We start from the raw sequence: 22,530 nt of genomic DNA, 5'->3' as shown, positions 1-22,530 counted from the left end.
AACAGTTGAAAATAGAGGTACCATACGATCCAGCAATTGCACCTACTGGGTATTTACCCCAAAGATACAAATGTAGGGATCCGAAGGTGTACGTGCACCCCAATGTTCATAGCAGCAATGTCCACAATAGCCAAACTGTGGAAAGAGCCAAGATGTCCATCGACAGATGAATGGATAAAGAAGATGTGGTATGTATATATATATATATATATACATACCACATCTTCTTTATCCATTCATCTGTCGATGGACATCTTGGCTCTTTCCACAGTTTGGCTATTGTGGACATTGCTGCTATGAACACTGGGGTGCACGTACACCTTCGGATCCCTACATTTGTATCTTTGGGGTAAATACCCAGTAGTGCAATTGCTGGATCGTATGGTACCTCTATTTTCAACTGTTTGAGGAACCTCCATACTGTTTTCCAGAGTCACATGTCCCTGCTTTTATTAAAAGCAGTCTGGTAAGCCAATCTGAGATGGTCACTCTCTAGTGACTCACAAATCTCAGTAGCTCCACAAATATCAAAGCTCCTAACCTTAGTCAATGGTTTCTAGACTGTGCTGGAACTGAGGACTCGAGAGTTTGAGGCCCTCTGCCCAGAGCTGCGAGTCCACTGTAGAGGTGGCACCTTTCCTGTTTGAATGGTCCCTGTCTCCCGGGCTCCTCCAACACCCTGGTTCCTGAACATCCTGCTTTGATTGAAGATGCATTAGAAGTTGTTTGGAGATTTCCTCTCACTTTAAACAAGGCATCGTATTTCATGGTTACAACTTCAGAGCTGTAAAATATAACCTTCAGCTGACACCACAGTCCTAAAATACTAATTTACACTTTCTCCTTCTCTGGTAATGGGCAGTCTGCACCGCCATTAAGTCGTGTATATTCTAAGGTGCAGGTGTGTGATGCCGAGCATTGCCCTTCCAAGTTTATGACTTTCTTTATGATCGACTTTAAGTTCCACTGAAATTTCTTCAATTAACTATAATTTTAGAGAACTACCCCTGGGTCCCCTGGGATGTCTGTTAACTCTCCAGTGACTCACAAATTTCAGGTAGGGAGAGAGGAAACAGCCTACTTCTCCCTTCCTTGCACTTCAGGCCAATGTCAGTGCAAACTCCTGGACGCCTGCAAGTTTTGGGGCCCTTGGCTCTGGGCTTCTGTCCATATCCTCAATCCTCAGGCTACTCCACCTCTGAGGAAACAAAAATCCCCATAGGCCCTGGGGGAGAAGCTGCCATCTGACAACTCAAGTGTGAGCACGAGTGCCCTAAAGCCTCGATGTTCCCCCTTTTCCTTGTGCTGTGTGGCTCAGGGTCCTCAGGGGCTCCAGTGACCTGCTCAACCCCTCTTCTGGGGGTTCAGGGTTCGCCCCTTTATCCTTGGCTTTATCAAAGATACCCCCCCTTCCTAAAATTAAGAAACTGCAATTGCCTGAGAGCATTGCTATTTCTGCCCCTCCCCAACCCCGGATGCCTTCCATGGATATGGTCCCCCAAGGCATCCTTCTGGGGAGAAGAATGCAGGCGGGATATGGCATTCAGTTACATGACTCCATTGGGGTTCCAGTATAGGCCAGGCATTGTGCTAAATGCTTAGTTGATACTTTTGTTTACTCCTCAAACTGCTCGAAGAGATAGGTATAATATCATCTACATTTCACAGATGAAGAAACTGCGGTTTTTATTTTATTTTTTAAAAGATTTTATTTATTTATTTATTTGAGAGAGAGAGCATGAGTGGCGGTAACGGTCAGAGGGAGAGGGGGAGAGGGGGGGAAAAAGCTGACTCCCCCACTGAGCAAGGAGCCTGATGTGGGGCTCGATCCCAGGACCCCGGGATCATGACCCGAGCTGGAGGCAGATGCTTAACTGACTGAGCCACCCAGGCGCCCTGGCTCAGTGGTTTTTAAAACTTGCCCACAGTCACATGGCTACTAACTGTTGGAGCCAGGATTCGAAGCTCGGACACTCTGACTCCAGACCCACGCAGTTATCCACCTGTTTCCAATGCTGCTCCAGGCCCGGAGAGGGTTTTTTCTGAGCCTGAGAAGCCTCCACCCGCTCCTCCTCTCCCCTGCCTGAGGGGCCTGAGGTGGGGGCTTTGTGCTGCCTCCAAAGTGCAGGCCAGCTACCTGTACTCAGGTGGAGGTGGGTGAGTCTTGAGTCAGGCTTCCTCTAAAGGACGAAAGTAGCCCCCCAGACCCTGGTTCCCCCACCCCCCACCCCCGAAGTGGCATCTGCCCAGCAGGACCACCTCAGGCCCCTTCCCTGAGGCTTCTCTCCTGGAGCTCATGGGACAGGCCACAGAGGAGGGCCCGGGGGGAACACAGGAGACTGGGCAGTGCCTAGCCGCGCGGACCCCTCAGGGGACGCACCCAGGAGAGGATCAAGCTCTCGGGCCCTGGGCCACCAAGCCGGAGCTCTGGAAGCAACAGCGTTGTTGCGAGTCTCCTGCCAGGCGTCACAGGCCACTCTCCTTGTCTGCAGCAAACCGTGGTGGTCAAGATCTTGGCTGGTAGACGCATGGCCTTGGCTAGAGTCCTGGCTCTGCTGTGCTCGAGCCGTGGGGCCGCAGGCAAAGCACCTGACCTCAGTGCCTCAGTCCCCTCACGTGCACTAGGGGATAGCAAGCTCTTAACCCCCTGGGGTTCCTGTGACGCTTCCGTGAGGCTTGAAGGAGGCAGAGCGGGGTCTGGCGGAGAGTTAGTGCTCCCTGAATGCCAGCCTGCATTGGCGCCAGTCAGAATCATGGCAGCTCACTCTCCCTGAGTCACCGTTACAAGCAGGGCCCTCTGCCCCACACGGAGGGTGTATCAACTTGAGCTTCACTTCCCCCTTGTGAGTTAAGCACCGTTATTGGTACTATTTACAGGTGAGCAAACCAAGGCACAGAGAGGTTGAGTGACTAGCCCCAGGTCACTCAGCTAGTGGGTAGGAGTGGCAAGGCCAGGATTTGAATCCAGGTGATTAGACTCCAGAGCACACTTTGGATGGTCCTGCTACAGTAACAGTGATGGCAAAGGTGACTGGAGAAGGACTGGTGACCCCAGTGGTAGGAGAGGAACCCCATGGTTAGGAACGGTATCTGGGAGCCATGGTGCATTCCAGAATTACTCAAGATCCACACTGGCTGGCATGATATTTGGTACTTTCTGCATTTCGTGTAGTGTGATCAGCACAAAGGGGCCCAGCATGCAGTTCCCAGACCCTCTCTGCCACCTGCAGTGCCAACTTAGGGCCTCGTATACCTCTCCCCACCTCTTTCTAGCTCAGAACGTCCCCAGCCACAGAATTAATACCCGCTCCCCCCAGCCTTGGACGTCTCACAGGCATCTCAGACTTCATCTGGATGAAAGGAGCTCTCTTGATTCCCCTCAGGGCACATGCTTCCGCCGCTCTGTGCTCGCCACGCCCATCACAGTCACCCATCCCCACCCTGCCAGCTCTCCACAAAGAGCCTCGGAGTCAATCTTGACCCTTCATTCCATCCGCACCTACATGCGTCCCATCAGCAGGGCTGTTGGCTGTGCCCCCAAACCACAGTCCCCGTCTACCCCCTCCCCTCCATCTCTCCCATGGCCACCCGTGACCCCAATGCAGAATCTCCAGCCTGCTTGCCTGCAGTAGAGGCCTCCTGGCCAGTCCTCCTGGTTGCACCTCTTACCGACTACAGTCCCTCTCATTCTGGCATTCAGAGGGATCTTTTGAAAAAAAATAAAAAATTCAGCTGCACTATACCTGTGCTTAAAATTCTTCCCTGGCTCCTTTCTGAGCTTAGAACCAAACCCAAACTTATTGTCCGGCTTCACCACAGCAACCCCTCTCCCCCCACCCCTCCCCCCATTTTACTTTGCCACATGGGCCTGTTTTCTGTTTCTCTACCAAGCCAAACTCTCCTGCTTCAGGGACTTTGCACCTGCTGTTCCTTTTGCTGGGAATGCCCTTCCCTGGGTCTTCACATAACAACCTCCTCTTATCATTCAAGACTCAGTGCAGATATCACCTGCTCAGAGGGTCCTCTCCTGAGAGGTCCACCTAAAGTAGTCTTCCTATCACAATCTGCTTCATTTCCCTCAGATCTGAAATTTGTATATTTGATTTTTATCTGTTTTCTGCCTCCCAGCTGCTAAAATCAAATAAATACTCCATGATCTCTTGGAGTCTGGTCTGACTTTTCATCACTGCAATTCTCTGCATCTAGAATAATAAATGTCTAACAACTGGCAGTCAATAAATAGGGATTGAGTTACTAACTGGCTGGCACACAGTAGGCACTCATGAAATTTTTGGATCCTGAGTGAATGAATGAGTAAGCGACCCAGCCCGCTGCTTGTGTTCCCCACTTGAAAACGCGGAGAGGCTTAGCAACACACCAGTGACCCGCAGCTCTGAGTGGGCACGGCATGGCTAGGGCTGACTTGGACCCGTCTGACTCCACGCTCTTTCCATGGCACACTGCCTCTGTCTCGCCTTCCCCAGGTTCCTCCCCCGGGCTAGAAAATCGGGAATGCAGCTCTACACGTGCAGCCTGAGCTTCTGCAGACCAATGCCCCCTTCCCTGAGTCGGGACAGCCGGCAGTGTCTGGCTTAAACCTCAGAGGCCAAGCATTGCTTGCTCAAGCTGCTTTCTCTCCACCTGTCTCGCAGCCCCCAGCACATCTGAACCCTATGCCTTCCCCAGACAGGCTTCTTTACTCCAGGGCCCATGCTCCTCACAAGTCAGAGGACATTTGCTAAAACCCACGTGGTCTTCCTTCTTGTGATTCAAAGAGGTTCCACAAAGCTCAGAGCCTCTCAGGGACCTCTGCCTTTGCCAAGGTGCCCAGAATGACACAAAGCAAAGGGAGGCCACAGGCTCTGCCTCCTTCCCTCTGCCAGCTAGACCAAGTCTCAGAGGGCCAGCAGCCTTAGGATGGACCTCCTTGGAGGTCAGCCTCACACCTGCTCTGTCCCCTAATATCCCAGTGGGTCCTTACTCCCCCTTAATCCAGGCTATGTCCTCAGGCTGAGTCTACCTTTCAGCCAGGCATGTGGCATTCCCTGCCCTCCAACCTGCTCCAGGAAGCCTTGGCCTCAGACTCTGTGTCCCTTGGCACTGCTGGGCAGGTGGGCTAACCCAGGCCAGCAATTTGCCTTTCGGGCTTGTATGACTGCAAGATTCGGGTGGGGAATTAGGCCCATCCAGCCACCCGCTCATTCAGCAAATATTTACGGACCACTGCCCAGTGGATGAGGTTTATCCACTCACAGATGCCAGCCCTTGAGAGTTCTACATGAGAGGAAAAAAAGCCAAAAGGCTTTAATCCTTCCTGAGTACAAACTGTTAACTCTGGCATGACCACAGCTCCTGGCATCGCGTGGCTCCTGATGAGCACCCCCAGCTCCTGTACAGCTTGGCCTCCTAAGGAAGTGCGGTTTGGAAAATCGCTTTCAGAAAATCACTGGCATTACTGAGGACACTTCTCAGACTATTCTTGCAGCTTGTGGTGAATTAGGGACCAGAACTGGACCTGGAGCCCAGAGAATAGGGGAGGTGCTGGGACTCGGAGAGTAGGAAAGCCATCTGTCCTCCCCGACGGCGGGAGCCATATCTCAGCCCCCTACGACACCAAGGAGCCTCCGGGACCTGAAGCCTTTTCAGAAACCACACTTGACACCCTTGGCTGGCTTCCCTGGTGTGTTCCAGAAGAGGGCCTTCTCCAGTGTGGCTAAATTGGAAGCTACTTAGAAAAGACTTAGAAAGATCAGCCTGGGACTCTTTCTGGAAGGGCCTTGTCCATGCTAAGGAATCCGAACTTGACCCCGTCAGGGGTGAAGTGCCACTGATAGCCTCTAAGCAACAAGTGTTCTGCCAGATCTGTGGCTTAGAAAGTTCACTCCAGCAGTGGAGAATGGATTGGGTCACCGGTGGTGGGGGACTGGCAGATGGCCACCCGGGGAGGGCTGTTCTGCAGTGGGACAGGTGAGATGAGACGTGAGGTAGTCCGGGCCATCACTAGCCAGAGCCCCTGAACAAGGGCAGAGGCTGGGAGGCGAGGGCGGGGGCAGAGAGAGACGCACCAGGACCTGGTGGCTGATGGCGTCAGGGGCAAGAACGGTGAAGGGGGTAAGATGCTGCTGGGGTGTCTGGCTTGGCCACCTTGGATGGTGACACTCTTCACTGAGCTGGGGGAGGTCCCCAAAGAGCAGGTTTGGGAAGACAGAATTAGAGTCTGGATGTGCCCCATTTGAAGCACACTCCAGGAAAGGTTCAGTAGAGTCTGATACCCATGTGGGCCTGCAGCATATGGCAGAGAGTGGGGCTGGAGACAGACACTGGAGAGTCACCTCCAAGCGGCAATTAGAAGCCATGTAGTGGATGAGAAATCCACAGAGATGCATGATGTCCCCAGAGGCGAGGCCATGCTGGGCCCTCCGGCATTAAGGGGAAGAATCGTCATCATTCGAGAGGCCAAGAGAGGAAGGAGAAGGGCTTGGGAGAAAGTCCTGCCCCAAAAAGGCCTCCCACGCCCATGAACCACTGCTGTGGTGTGCGTGCTGGGGGAGTACCATCACCCCAGCCCACAGCAGCCCGCCCCCCACGTCCGGACGTGCAGGCACTAGACTGGGGGCCATGAGCCCACCTAGCCAAGGAAGACCTCCAGGAGATGGCCCTCATCATTTATCTTTTACTGGTGGATTAATTTAAAAAAGGCATTTTCATAGTCAGCCAAGTTTCTTCCAGGTGAAGGCTCTCTTTGTTCAGGACAATACCACCCTGGGAAGAGACACATTAGCCTATAAGGAGATGGCAAAACCAAGAGGCAATGGGGCTCTTGTGCCTAAGAGGTCAATGCAAGTCCCCCCGTGGGGCCAAAGTCAAGAGGGACCAAGTGGAGTTGGCTGGAGAAAGAAGAGAGTGTGTGATGCACACCCCCAAGGAAGCCTGAGCCTGTCAAGATAGAAGCCAGGGACAAGCTTCCAGGGAGCAGGGGCCGAAAGCTTCTGAGGCTCATGATGACTCAGACTTTCATTCTCAGCCATTTGCATTGCGGAGCCACAAACTCCCTGTGTTGCCACCAACATCTTCAATAAAGGCTGCGCTGCGTGCAAACACCTTTGTTAGTGGGTTTTGCTTTTGTTTTGTTTTTCCTCCGAGACAAGGAGAGACTAAAGACCAATGGGCCAGGTTCTTGACTTAAGCTCGCAGAGCAGAACCCAGGGAAATGAGGGATGGCAGTGAATTACAGGTTCAGAGGAGGCTAAAGCTGATGAAGATCCCCGGAGACCCTGGGAGGGGAAGTGGATTTCCACCATATTGGGATGGGTGTTGATGTGAACTATATGGCACAAGATGGGGTGATAGCCCCTCTGCCTCTCATACTTGGGCTACCATTGTTTTTCATTTCCATATTAAAAGAGCATGGTATGTATCGTGTTGTAAGAGGAAAGCGAATGGTGGGTCTTGTTTCACAACTTAAATACTTGATTTCATATACTATCAGGTTTCATATTCTATTATCACGTCACAACTCTGACACCCCTCCTGGGAAGGTCAGAGTGTTCAGCCGTGACATCTTCTGGGCTGGGGGTGGATAGGGATTCTAAGAGGAGTGGAGACAGCAGTTTTAGGCCGTGGTTGGCCACTCAGGGCCACACACCTGTGTGGAGGGGCCAAGGTCTCACCTGATGGGATTGGTCATTCCTGGTATCAATCACGGGACGAGAGGCACATCCCAACTTAGAAATGGGGCCTGAGAGGAGCACTTAGGAAGGTAAGAAGGGAGATTCTCATTCCCCTGGGTTCCACCAAGAAGGACCAACATGGCGAAGGGGAATAAACAAACATGGGATCACGTGGTAACTCACGCTGACTGGTTGTGGCTTGTCTGTTGGGAAGGAATTCATAGCCGTGTGTGGGCTCAAGAAAGGGTGCCGTGATCAGTTAATTATGTCTGCCATTGGAATGGGAACAAGGGAAGAGATACATGTGCCAAGTATTTTCCACCCCTGGTGAAGACAATACAAAGGGCGTGCGCATATGGTGGGAATGGGGAGCCAGGCTCCCGAGCGAGTCTTTGGACAGTATTTACAGAAAAGCTGCCTCTAAGAGAGAGGTAAAACTTGAACCCAAGGAGAGCCGCATGTTCCAATCATTTCTCAACTCCTTGAAACGATCCCCCCCCAGACCTATAGCAGAGTGTTCTGGGACCCACACAATTTAAAGATGAGAGTTTGAAGAAGAAAAGAGTGGTCAATAGTGCAAAAGGCTGTTGAGAGGTCAAGAAATATAAGGGCCAAAACAATTCCCATCTGATTTGGCAACATGATGCAGAATATTGGGGCCAAAGGCCAGTCTGCAGAGGAGTAAATGGGAGGTGGGGGCGCGGAGAGAGAAGGTTGGATGGAGCTTTTGAGATGCTGGGCATTCCTGGTGGCCTGGGAAACCCTACAGTACAATGTCACAGCATTTAAAAGGTGCCTTAAAAAATCTACATACACGCTAATCTCAATTATACACATATTCATAATATATGCATAGTGCAGTATAAATTAGAAGATAGGAAGGAAACACGTGAAAATCATTGTTAAAATGAACAGATTTTGTTTCTTTACTCTTCTGAATTTTCTGAGATCATTTAAAAATGATCATGCGCTATTTTTATCATCAGATTAGAGGCATGGGAATTTAGCTTAGAAATAAACCCAGCTATTATGGGCTGGAGGAACAATAAGAAATAGGCTGGGAAGGGGATGACCCACCATCCCAGTGTGGCTGGGACTGAGGGCGCTTCCAGCATGTGGGAATTTCAGAGCTAAAAATGGGAAAATCCCAGGCAAACCAGGATAAGTTGGTCACTCTAGCTGGGAGGCTGAGGTGGAAGGTTTTTTTGGGGGGGTGGCTGTTGGGGTAAAGAGGTTTTGAGCATATTTGGAGGCTGAGAGGAGGACTCCGTGAAACAGGGAGAGAGGCTGAATTTATAGGAAATTTATAGGAGAGGGAAAGGAAGAACTGCCCGGGTGAGGTCAGTAGGAAGGGAAGCAGCTGGGGGAGATCCTCGGGCACAGACGCTCCGTAACGGAAAAGAAACCGTGTTTCTTCTAGACAGGAGGGCAGACTGGCTAAAAATAAGTTTGTTGATGTGGGGGAAAGGGATCGAAGGAAGGAACACCTGAGGGCTGGAAGGTCAAGTAAGGCTGAGAAGCCTCTAGAATAGCTGGGGACCCTGAGCACCCGCGGTGGTCTCCAGACAGGCACTCCCCAGAGCAGGCACCCTGGACGTTGTTGGAGCGGACGGCGTAGGCTCCCCCACTGAAGACCGGGCCCCCCTGGAATCTCCAGCATCCCCCTCCGGGTACTGCCCACCCTTGAGACCCTCTCTGGCTGCCTACCTCTGCAGGAGGGCAAGGGGAAGTCCCACGTGGCACTGTTCTTGGAGCCGGCGTGGCAGGTGAGCACGGCGTGGCCCTCCAGGAAGAAGCCGGGGTTGCAGCTGTAGCGGACCTTGTCCCCGAGGTTGAAGGTTGAGCCCTGCTGGATGCCATTGGGCAGCCGCCCGGGGTTCCCACACGTGTGACTGGGGAGAACTGTGAGAGAGGGAGACACGCAGCCTGTGAGCGCAGCTTCAGCCCTGATGCCCATTTCCGCGCAGCACCTGCCCGGGCGAGTCACCTCCCCGGGTCTTATTTCCCCGGTAGACGGGCTGGCCCTCTCAAGGCTGCCTAGTTCCTGAAAATGCACGGTGGTCCTGGGTTAAGGAGGAGCCACGCTTGTGGCTTTAGCCAGACATCCAGGTTTCCTGCCTTTTCTCCCGCACAGCCATGGAGGTGGATTACGTCTGTCCCATCACTCGAGATGCCCCAGGGAAGTCACTTTAATCTCTTGGGTTCAGTTGCCCTGGTTTCACACTCCACATTCCTCAAGACCAGGGAAGGGGCGCAGAGCATGGCAGGGAGTAGGTGCTCATTAAACCCAGTGTTTCTGCTTTCATGCCTGTCTGCCCTGGCAGCCAGAGCGGTCCTTCGGCCCAGCAGGTTTGGGAGAATTGAAGGGTGTTAGTGCTGGACCAGACAGTGAAGTGGGAAGACAAGAACCTGAGTTCTGATCTGACTGACCCACTTAAAGGGGGAGATGGGGAGCCAGGGAATACAATGTACAATGTGTGACCCAAGCCAGAGCAATCACGGCCAGCTGTGGGTGTGCTCTCTTTATCCCGAGAAACTGGGGAGGGTGCCAGAGCATTGTAACCTGCCAATCTGGGGGGAGGAGAGGGGGAGCTCCTCTGCCTGAGTCACTGGTTCAACCCAACCCAGCTCCCCCAACGCTCTTCCTTTCTCCCCAGAGTTAGAACTGCCTGCGCCCTGAAGGTCAGACCGCCTACCAATCTGAGATGTCCCCACAGGGCAATGACAAGGGCTCACAGCCACGTCCAGAGTGCCACACCTGTCCGTGTCCATCACTCACTGAGACATCACTGAAAGGCTGTAGAACAGGGTGGTGGGGAGTACAGACTCAAGAACTTGGGTGCGCATCCTGGACAGACGGCTTACTACCTGTGGGACCCCGAGCAACTCTCTTAACCCCCTGTGCCTCAGTCTCCTCGTTTGCAAGACAGGGATCCCAACAGTACTTTCCTCCCTCACCAGGTATTGGGGAGAATTAGATGAGCGAAGATATGCAAAGTGCTTAGGACAGAGCCTGGCAGACATGTGAATAAGACACATGTGAATCTGAGCACACTTCATGAGAGATGTGCACAATTAAAGGTATGTTAAATGTTCTGATGGGATAGGGACCAGGCAGGGGACCAAACCCAGTCTGCGGCAGTCCGAGATGGCTTCCTGGAAGAGGTGACATGTATGTTGAATCCTGAGAGATTAGTAAGAATTAGTTAGGCCAAAGAGTGTCCCAGGAAAAGGAAATATCATACACAACTGCCCTGAGGCCAAAGATAACCGAGGAGCTCAAGAAACCTGAAATAAGAGGGCAGGGTTGGCCAGGATGAGGAATAAAGATGAAGAAGTGGAGGTGGCCAGCCTGAATCCTAGAGAGCTTCCCGGACCCTTGCCGTACACTCTTCCTGACCATGTTGCCGTCTTCCAGGACCCTCTCTACCAACCCTGATGATCTTAGAAACCCTCAGAAAGAAGGCTTTCCCTCCCTCTTCTTATCTTCCCCTTCCAGGAGGAGAAAGCATGGTGTAGAGAGAAATGGCAGACTTTGCAATCACCTTGATCTGGGTCTGCTACCAGGCGCTGTCTCTGTCTTACTCTGTGGCCTTGAGTCATGTGACCTCTCTAAGCCTTGATCTCCTCAACTGAGAAAGGAGAACAATACCTAGTGGTGGAGGGGGTTACCGATACTACATGATGCATGGTTGGCTGACACAGTGCCCAGCACGTAGTAGGTGCTCGGAAAATGGCAGATGCCTGACTCCACTGGGTCACAGGACCACAAGGGCAGGGGCCCTATCTGGTCCGTAGGTGTATCCTGGGAGCCCTAACACAATGCCTGGCACTTGCAGGGACATAATTGTGTGTTCATTAATTAGTTGTTTGGGCAAGTTACTCATTCATGAATTAATTCCTTTATGCAACAAAAATTTATTGTGGGCCTATCATGCTGGGAATTAGCAGTGAACTAGACAAGGCGGGTCCCTGCCCTCGAGAGGCTGATGTTTTTGTGAGTTATCTAAAGGACTGAAGAGCTCTCCATGCCCATGCTCTCTCTCGACCGGGTGTGATGACCCAGATGAAAGGATTACCTCTATCATCCTGCCCACTGGCCCAGCTTAGCATTTCCACGATCTTGCTGCTGGCTACCTGGGCGCTTCCTATGATCCCATGCTGCTGGCTACCTAGGCATTTCCCATGACCCCACACTATTGGCTACCTCAGTATTTCCCATGATCCCACGCTACTGGCTACCTCAGCATTTCCCATGATCCCACACTGCTGGCCACCTTGGAATTTCCCATGATCCCACGCTGCTGGCTAGCTTGGCATTTCCCATGATCCCACACTACTGGCTTCCTTGGTGTTTCCCATGAATCCCACGCTACTGTCTACCTCAGCATTTCCCATGATCCCACACTATTGGCTTCCTTGGTGTTTCCCATGATCCCACACTACTGGCTTCCTTGGTGTTTCCCATGATCCCACGCTACTGTCTACCTCAGCATTTCCCATGATCCCACACTACTGGCTTCCTTGGTATTTCCCATGATCCCATGCTGCTGGCTAGCTTGGCGTTTCCCATGATCCCACACTATTGGCTTCCTTGACGTTTCCCATGAGCTCTCGCTGCTGGCTTGCAGCGGAGGCAGTGACTGTGATGTGTGTGTGTTTGTGAGTGTTGGGGGTTGGAGGGGCGGGCCAGGTAAACACTTGGAGAAGAAAGCAAGCTAAGGTGAGGGGAGGGAGCCAACCAGAGGAAATGAGCTGAGAACTGGTGTAGAACTAACGTTTCATTTTCCACAACGAGACACAAAGACCCAATTTAATTAAATTACTAATGTCAAATTTTTAATGAACCTGCTTCTGCTTTGGGCTTTCTTCCTTTGAAATTAATGACTGGAACATCACTATAAATAAAAGTCGATTCTTTTTAAAAAGTCACTCTCAAACACTCACTGCTCTTTACTTAATGAGCTGTTCATAATCAGGCCACTCTGACCTGGCACCTCAGCTGGGACTTGGGTGTGATGAATGGGGGCTCAGTCCCAACACCACCTCCTTTTTTATCTTGAGTTCTGCTCCTGAGAGGCCATACAGTGGCTGGGGAGAGAGGGCAGATGTTGGGCTCAGAGAGGTGTGGCTTCCGATCTCAGCTCATTACCTCTAGCTGAGTGATCTTAAGCTGTAATTGTCACCTCTGGCCTTCAATTCTTCATCTGAAAATGAGGATACCTTTTCTTCCTATGGTGGGTATTGTATTAGTTTCCTAAGGCTGTAACAATGTACCACAAACTGGGTGGCTTAAAAAAACAACAACAACAGGTACTTATTGTCTCACAATATGCAGGTTTAGAATTCTAAAATCAAGGTGTCTGCAGGGCCACAGTCTTCTGAAACTTGTAAGAGAACCCTTTCTTGTCTCTTTCTAGCTTCTGGTGACTTTCTGGCAATCTTTGGCATTCCTTGGCTTATAGACACATCACTTCCAGCCTCCATCTTCATGTGGCATTGTTACTCTGTGTCTCTGTATTTAAATTTCACCTATGTATAAGGACACCGATCATTCTGGATTGTGATTAGGACACACTCCAATGAGCTCATCTTAACTTCATCATCTGCAAAGATCCTATTTCCAAATAAGGTAGGTCAAATTCACAGCTACTGGGGGTTATGACTTCAATATATCTTTTTGGGGACACAATTCAACTTATAGCGGGCTGTTGTACACATTAAGTAAAGTTAGCTCTATAATAGCCACTATTGAGTTCCTGGTATGTTTTAGGCCCTGGGCTACAAATTTATTTTACTTAATCCTCAAAATCCAGTGGAATACCTGTTATCTTCATTTTACAGATGAAAAAACTGAGGCACACAGAATTTAAGCAACTTCCTCCAGGTTACACCAGCTACAACATGACAGAGCTAGGTTGTGAATTTCTGTCTTTCTGGCTCCATTGTTCAGCACTCTTAAATGGACTGTGAAACTGCTTCTGACAGAGACAGCATCCAGCACATAGTGGGTGCTTAATCAACCAGAGTTCCCTCCCTCCCTCCATCATTGTAGGTGCCAAGACAAGATGAAGGAAGGGTGATTACCTGATTGTCCAGATTTAACAGTCTGTTTTTTTTCCCTCCAGTCTGATTTACTAACCTTGTATTTTTTAATAATGTCAAGGGCAACATTTAAAGTGAGGGCTTTTATAATGTGTCTGATGTGCAACTTGCCGGACAGACAGAGGAGATCGGCGATAAGCCACAAAGCAAGCGTTTCGAGGTGCGGCATTCTTTGATTTTTTTTTTTTTTTGATTTTGCCCATGTGTTTTTTGGCACAGATATTATAGCTGTTCATGCTCTCCCACCTATAAAACTTCCCTTTGATTGCTTACAAAATGAAGAGGGGGATAGTTACATCCAACGCAGCCCAGAACAATATTATTAAAGCTGTGCCTGACATTGAACAATTCCATTGTAGATTAGCTGTGGAGAATTTTGTCCCTTCTACAAAGCCTGGCTCTTGCCAATCAACATAATATTCTCAGTGATTATATGACAATGAATCTCCTCTGTGGTTGGAGGGCAGCAAAAGCTACATCGTGCCTTCTTTTATTTTTAATTTGAGACTTTAGTTCCCATCTTAGAAAGAAGAGTCATTTATGCTCTCTGGACAAGCACCCTCCATATGTTTTGATTTCTTATCTCCCATCAAGTAACTTGTTTCATCTGCGTGGCCTTACGGTTGATACTAAGTGGCAGGACGGCTGGGAAAAAGGATTCAGAGAGAAGCATTACATCTCCCACAACCCTCAACATGGAAAGAAGAGATGGTGTTCCGTGTGTGTGTGTGTGTGTGTGTGTGTGTGTGTGTGTGTGTGTGTGTGTGTGTGTGAGACTGAGGGGTAGGGGGCATGGTCAGGAGAGGGAGGAATAAAAACCATTCTCTTCCAAGTAACTACTCTGTGCTAGACACTTCTGCATCACACACATGATCTTATTTTATCAAGTTATTCTTTATAACTCCCTTACCTTTAGCTGTTTGGCCTTGTAAACATAATTTATCACCCACTTACTGCATGCTAGCCCCAGTGCCAAGGGCTTTGTACATATTTCCATCCCCAAAGAACTGTCTCCACTTGCTGCCTCTGCTTCCATTCCTCCCATCTGACTTATTATATATTTGAATCATTTGCTATTCTTCCTCTTACCCTGCTACAATGTAAGCTCCGTAAAGACAGACAGGTTTTAGTCTATTTTGTTCACTTCTGTGTCCCAATTCCTAGAACATGCCACCTCATGTATAATAATACTTTGATAAAAGCTTATTGAATGACTTAATGATCTTATTTAATCCTCTCAACAACCCATTGACAGAGATGCCATTATTATCCCTTGTTGAGATGAACATGCTTGCCAGAGGGGCTGGGGCATTTACTCAAGGCCACATGGCTCACTGCGGGGTAAGGCTGGGTTTCCACGGCAGTGCCTGGCTGCTGAGCCCATGTACTCTGCAGCTGCATGAGATTGTGCTTACACTTGACCACTCTACCTTGAGTCACTCCACCATGGGGTGGCGCGTGTATCCTGAAACATCCTCACGGGGGACTCACCCTCATTTCCCTTGGGGGATGTCTTGCCGTGTCCACCAGGCAAGTCAGCCCCTAGCCTGGCCCCGTACATTTCCTGCTGCCTGTCAGTCAAACAAATACAGGGGGGCACCAGGGCCTCTGATGGGGTACGCCACCTGCAGGTTTCCCGACCAGCACCAGCCGTAACCTTCCACTGTGAGCACATTCTCTTGGCTCAGGTTGGTAGTTTTTACAACCTTCCACATGGGGTCATGTGGGGAGTTCTATAAAGCTACTAAAGCCTGTCCCACAACCTGCTGAATCAGAATTTCAGAGGCAGAGCCTGGGCTTGTCCAGGGGTCTGCAAAGCAGAGCTGGGATTGACAACCACTCACGGTAACCTATTCATGTCGGTTATTCCGTTAACCCCTGGGGTTCTCTCTCTGAGCTGTGAACTGTTCAATCTCTGGGGCCTTTCTTGTGGCTGGACTTTGACTTCTGGGGGCGGCAAGTCTGGCCTCTCCGCTGGACTTGGCTGTGCTCCATAAATCACACTTGCCCTATCCTTGCGTCTCCTTTGATATTCCTCCTCGCCTCTTCCCTGGACTTCTGCACCCCACTCTGATCTCCTTGCTGCTGGTGTTGCCCTCTCCGATGCACTGTCCCCACTGATGCTGGAGTGAGCATCCTAGAAGGGCAAATTTAGCACGGCCCTGCCTTGTTCGCCCCATCAGGCGCGCATGGGCCAGAAGTGGCTTCCCTACCACCCAGGCACACGGGCCATGTGCAGGCCCCCTTCTCCTTTGCATTATTAACACACGAATAATAATGATTTGAAAGATTAATAAACATAAATAAAAGGAAAGAAAAAGAACCTGGAGAGCTTTCCCATGGCTGTCAGGATAAATCAAAGCTTACGCTCATGCAGGCCCATCCTTCCATGATGTGACCCCGGCTGACAGCTTCTGCTTTATCTCCTGCTCCCCCAATCTTGTCCCCTCCACTATTGCTCTTCTAAACCACAGGCTCCCCAAGCACATCTTGCCGTTCTCTCAAATGTTCCATCTGGAAAACTCCTACTCATCCTTTGAAGCCACACTTCAGTATCACTTCCTCTGTGAAGCCCTCCTTGATGCCCTTCGTGTCTGATAGAAACTGGAAGATCCCTGGAGAACACATTGTGATAGAAGGTCAATTCAAGCATAATGTCATTGGCAATCAGCTCCCAGAAACCTGGAGATGCCCGTCTGTGAACTACACAGGCCCCTCTGGTCATCTCGTCATTTTGTGACCTCACACCCCACATTTTACATGACTGGAGCCTTGGGGTCTCACTTACAGAATTACTTCGGAGTTCTAGCTGCACATCAATTCCTGCACTTGTCACACAACATTGCAACTCATTCAGCCATCCATTTACGACACCCTGCTTTCCAAACGGGAGCTAAGCCTGCTTCTCAGTGTTTCTTTAGGTGTCTGTGTTCAACGCTGGACTCCCCCGAGGGGCAGGAATGACTTATTCTGTATTTATCTCGTGTTTGACTTAATGCCTGGCAGGAAGAGGGTGCCTGGTTGGAATGCGTTGAATGAATTTTATATGTACATATATATAATGTATATTATATAAATATAAAAATATGCATTATATATTAGCATAAAAAATATATATGGCAATAAACTAGTGCAAGGTTGGCAAACCATTTTCTGTAAAGGACCAGATAGCAAATATTTTGGGCCCTGCCTTATGGTCTCTGTCTCAATGATTCAACTTTTCCACTGTAGCGCAAAAGCACCCACAGACAACACATGTTCCAATAAAACTTTACTGAGAACACAGGCAGCCAGCCCACGAGCCATCGTTGGGCAGCCCCGAACTATGGTCGATTCGGTTATGCACTTAGCTCAGGTGTATGATTTTTTTTTGCCGGGCATCAAGGATGGGCAGAGGCTGGGAGAGGAGTGAGCCAAGCAGGCGGGAGTCCTGGACAGAGGTGACTGGCAGGAAGTGGGCCAGGCCAACATAGGCAGTAAGCACCCGAGGACTGAGAGGCAAGCCCCCTTTCCTTTCCCCTTCAGTTTGGCCCTGGAAACAGGTAGCGCTGTGCCGACTGCAGGGGAGGGCTTGCCTACATATAGTCTCCACTCTTTCCTGTCAGAATCGTACTTCTCTTAGTCATCATGGTCCTCTTTAGGCTGCCATTCGTGAGCCCCACTACAGGAAAAAGAGTCACAGTGTCAGCTGTAATGATAGTAACTGTCACCATTTGGATGTTTAATATGAGCCGGGCCCTCCACTCAGCACTTAATCTGGGCTCTTCTATTTCATCTTCCCCTGACAGAGGTACCATGGAGGTCGCCTTTCGGGGGCTGGGGGATGAGGAAGTTAGCGGGGCTAACTCTGACCCAGTGTCACACTCTTGGTTGGGATCAGGGCTGGGGTTGAAACTCAAGCCATTTGACTATGGTGCCGTGTCCTTCATCAGGTTGTAACCTTGACCTCTCTGGCTTCAAGGCTGTTTTCCCAGCATGGAGATGGTGCTCTGGGCCCCTGCACAGTCCCTCTCTCGGCCAGACCTAGGGCAGGCCCCACCCCCACCCAGGCAGATCCTTGTTGGCCCCATCTCCCCATCCCAATGAACTGGGGTTGTGCTGGCATCCACCCTCTCCCCAGCAGGGGCCACAGGGGCTGTCAGTGCAGGATTCTCCTTGACGCTTTGTAACCACAGGACCCCAGGACCTCATTTTTACTAGCCATTCTTTAGAAGCAGCACCGAGAAGGCAACATCCTAGGCCCCAGAATAGAGTTGCCAGTTAAAACAAAGGATGCCCAGTTAAATTTGAATTCCAGAGAAACACAAATAGGGGTTTTTAGCATAAGTATATCCCATACAACATCTGGGATATACTTACACTAAAAAAAAAAATTTGTTATTTGAGATTCAACTTTAACTGGGCACCCTATATTTTAATTTGTCAATTTTGGCAACCCTGCCCCAGAGGGGAGTCACTTTCCCATCAATGACTTCAGCTTCTTAAGGCACTAGGATCTCTCTGGGAAAAAGAGGAAGAAGAAAAGGAGACAGGTAGCCCTCCTTTAGAGAACACAACACTGAACAGAAAGAGAGGCTGTGGAGGGGTAGTTCAGAGCCTCCCAGAGTGGGGCCTACATGAGTTTGAGGATCCCCTGCAGGATTAAAGGAGAGCAGTGGGCTGAGCCACCCGCTCCTTCCCCTAGCCAATCCCTAAGCGAAGCCCCAGCCTCTGTTCTTAGGCACCAACATGTCCCTCTCCTGTTTCCAGAGCCGGTGGCAAGCCTCAGCCCCTCTGATGAGTACTTTAGGCTGGCACAAGGCTCTCCATGAGGCAGCCTCTGTTGACCTTTGCAGCCCCAAACCCTGGTGCTCCCTGCTCAGCCTTCTCGCCCCCGCCGCGCCCCCCCACCCCCACCCCCACCCCAGCCGAGCACAGGGATTCTCCAGCTTGTCTGGACAGAGCAATGCATGGAGAATCATTGATGCCCTGTGGGGAAATGCTACAAAATACTGTTAGAGCAGCTAAATATGCAGTTTGGGGCTAAATCTGATTAACTGCAGAATGGAGCCTAGAAATGTTTCCCAAAGTATGTTCCATACGAAAATGAGAAATACATTCCGTGAAAAAAGCATTCGGTGGGTCCAGTAATTTTTAAAAAATACTCCAGAAACTCCCTCCTCTAGCAGAAACCAATGCTCACGAGTTTACCCAAGAGGTTCTTCAGGCGAGAAACCTGTTGAACCTTACTTAAACCAGAATCTTCAAAAATGTAACTACAGAATCTCTCCTCCCCCCGCCTCTTTTTTTTCCCTCAGAATCACCTAGTAACTTCAGAATCGTTCTATGGAACACGTTTCGGGAATTGCTAGATCCTAGGATCAGATAAACCCGAGTTGCTTGGTTTACATTATTAATCATCACCATCATAAAAGGACAATAGCAGTGATAGTTGACATTTACATAGAACTTTCCCAGTTAACACGAATTTTTTAAAAAACATAATCCCGGGGCGCCTGGGTGGCTCAGTCGGTTAAGCAGCTGCCTTCTGCTCAGGTCATGATCCCAGGGTCCTGGGATGGAGCCCCACATTGGGTTCCCTGCTCAGCAGAGAGTCTGCTTCTCCCTCCCCCTGCTCTTCTGCTCCTGCTTTCTCTCTCCCCCTCTCAAATAAATAAAGTTTTAAAAAATAAATAAATAAAAATAAAAACATAATCCCCCTTCGGTACATCCAAACCTATGTTCTTCTGGAAGCTGGGATGGCCTGAGGTTTCCCAGGCTCCACTGGTCAGGAGCTTTGAGGAATGGGATCAATTCTTATCAAAGAAGTAAACTTATCACTTCCAGTTGAATTCAGCATATGTTATAAACCGGCAAAGGCAGGGGCACCTGGATGGCTCAGTTGGTTAAGCGGCTGCCTTCGGCTCAGGTCATGATCCCAGAGTCCTGGAATCGAGCCCCGTATCGGGCTCCCCCTACTTGGTGGGGAGCCTGCTTCTCCCTTTCCCTCTGCTGCTCCCCCTGCTCATGCTCTCTATCTCTCTGTCAAATAAAGAAATAAAATCTTAAAAAAAAAAAAAAACGGCAAAGGCATAGGATTTTTTCTTTCATCTGATGACTTTTAGATATATAAAAAGCATATGTTTTCTGTTTGGCTGGGGCAGAATGACTCTTGGCCTGGTGGGCTAGGACTTCCCAAGGTTTCTGGCTAGGGCTAGCCATGTTGGGCCTTCAGCCCTGCCCAGCTGCAGACAGGAAGTCATGGATCCTGAACCAATCTTGGAAAAGGAACTTGAAGAGGGGGAGGCCTGACCTGGCTTAGCAGGGTGTCTTGCCATAAGGCTGGGACTTACAACCCTGGGTGAGGATGCCCATATGGGAAGTCATCCTTCCCTTGCTGGGGCTGTCCCACTGGGCTGCATACTTGGCTTTGCTTTCCCTTGAACCTCCCCCAAGCTTTGCAGCCCCCTCCCTCGGGCTGGGGCTTAAGTCCCTGATACTCTGCTGGCTAGCAAGGAAATGCTGTGTCTGAGCACCAGCACCATTTGGGATGCCCATAAGAACCCGCTGTGGACCAGTGCCAGCCCTGTGGACAATGGAGCCCCAGGGCCCCCATTTCCTACACTTGGCTCCCTGTCCAGGGCCCAGAAGCTCCAGCATACCTCATGGCCATCTCTCTTCTTCAGGCAAGAGACACTTTGGCTTGCATTCCACTGGAAAAAGCACAATATTCCAAAGGCTCTGCACCCCTCGGCTTCCCTCTTTCTAAGAAGAATTTGGCAGAGGGGCCCAAAGACGAACAGAGAAGAGAGGTGTCCAGCCACTGTCACCCCCCCCCATTTCCTGTCCCTTCTGCAGAGGATGGTGGGTACAGTGACTATAAGACATGGATGAAACGCCGTGTCTGAGTCCCCGCAGGAAGTCTGTGAGCCCTTCTCCCTCTCTCCATCAGCAGCCCTGAGCTTTCTGACCGCTTCTGTGGTCTAACTTTACATGCATCCCAAAGTCCAAAGTCTTTGTGGAGCTCCCTGTGCAGCTGAAGACCACCCGTCTGAGCCCTCCAGGGTCAAGAGGCAGGAGGTCAAACTGTCTCTGCCCTAGACAAGCTCTTTACTTGGGGGAACCCCACAATCTCTTACACATCACAGAAGCATACGATGAACCTTCACATCCCATAGGCACAAATCCATCATTCAAATGCCCTCCTTTATACACATGCGCGCACGCTCTAGCATGTTCTCTCTCTCATACTCAAACACGCGTATATAAAAACAGACCAATACAGAAGGCATCTTTACATAGCTCTTGCGTTTGCATATATGACCGCAGGCACAACACATCCCCCGCCCCCCACGATAAACAACCTATATATATTATGTATCGAAATGACAATCCCCTTCCGCATAGCCTCTCCTGGGTAACACTTGCTGACAGGTGTCTCCTTCCTACAAGCAGAGCACGTCTTGGAAGCGGGTGTCACTATCCCCACACTCACGGGGCCCGCCTAGCTCCCGGGTTGATGCTTTTGTCACCCAGGCCCAGAGCGGGAGGCAGGACTGGGGTGGGGACACAGATCCAGCTGTGGTGATGATGCAGGCAGCTGCCGCCGCTGACCAGGGGCTATGAGGCGGGCGGCGAGGCTGTCGGGGTCAAGCGGGCACGGAGCACCATGGCTCAGAGAATGGTGCCAGGGTCCCGCAGACCTGGGTTTGAATTTGCACCGCCTCCCCCCCCCCCCCGCCCCACCGCCAGTTAGTAGTTAATATGTAGTTAGCAGAGCGCCCTGGTGAGGAGAGCGGACCCTGGAGACAGATGGCCTGGGTTCAAATACCAGCCTTGCTCTTTACTGAGCAAGTTACTTCACCTCCCGGCACCTTGGGGTTCTTACCAATAAAATGGGAGTCGTCCCGGCACCCAGCTCAGAGAGCCGCTGAGAGGATTACATAAGATAAACCAGACGGAGTACTTATCTTGGTGTCTGGCACATAGTAAATGCTCGCTAAATTGGGGATGCAATTATATATAAGTCCCAGGAGCTCCCTGGGAAAGGCTGCCAGGGCAGTGTGAGTGAGGCCAGAGCTGAGAGAGACAGTAAGTGGGAACAGTAGTCGCGGGGAGCCGGTGGGTCCCGGGAACTGGGAGCAGCGGGTCTCTGCCAGGCAGGTGGCATCACTTGGACCCACATCACTTCTGTGGAGCCAAGCAGGGCCCGGCTTCACCCGCTTCTAGTCTGCTGCTGGTCTGAAAGGCCTGCCCTGGCCTAATAAGAACAATTTCTGAGCGGTCCTAACCAGCCCCAAAGCAGCTAGGGAAATGCAGACAGCACAGGGACCCGGCAGGGGACAGACACGGGCCCAGGACCCTGCCCCACTCGGCCCCGCTCGGCCCTGCGCTGCCCCTCTCCACCCCTCCTCCTGGCTGCCCCAGGCAGCGGCACACGGCCTCAGGGATGACGGGAAGGAATAATTCCGAGAAGGTTCCTGGAAGAGGCATTAGGTCTGGTCTTGGCAGCGAAGGAAGGACATTCCAGGTGGAGGAGGTGGCACGCGGCCAGGAGCACGGAGCCCCCGGAGCACGCTGCTGTCTTCTCAGTGCTGTCCCGTGTGTTGCTGACTCCTCATCTACCTGCAAAGTCCCAGGCCAGACCTTCCTCCCGACTCCAGGCCCCAGGTCTCCCCACCGCCAGGCTTCTCCATGGGGAAGTCGTACAGATGCTTCCAGCTGCATGTGGACCAACTGAACTCCTGCCTTTCTCCCAAACCCACCTGTCCCCCGG

At 50.9% G+C, this 22,530-nt stretch overlaps 1 protein-coding gene across 1 annotated transcript in view; it reads right to left on the bottom strand.

Annotated features, from left to right (window-relative positions):
• CSMD2 (CUB and Sushi multiple domains 2) overlaps window positions 1-22,530 on the bottom strand; it is a 598,617-nt gene that overhangs the window by 386,172 nt on the left and 189,915 nt on the right. Inside the window, exon 4 of the mRNA XM_073902955.1 lies at window positions 9,378-9,572. Within this exon, the coding sequence (XP_073759056.1) occupies window positions 9,378-9,572 (195 nt within the window). The remainder of the gene's footprint in view (window positions 1-9,377; window positions 9,573-22,530) is intronic.

This window comes from Callorhinus ursinus, unplaced genomic scaffold (genome assembly GCF_003265705.2).
Source record: "Callorhinus ursinus isolate GAN/ISIS: 27379988/994484 unplaced genomic scaffold, GSC_fseal_2.0 scaffold18, whole genome shotgun sequence".
Taxonomy (NCBI): domain Eukaryota; kingdom Metazoa; phylum Chordata; class Mammalia; order Carnivora; family Otariidae; genus Callorhinus; species Callorhinus ursinus.
Note: the sequence above shows the minus strand (reverse complement) of the source record. Positions and strands in the feature narration are given on the sequence as shown.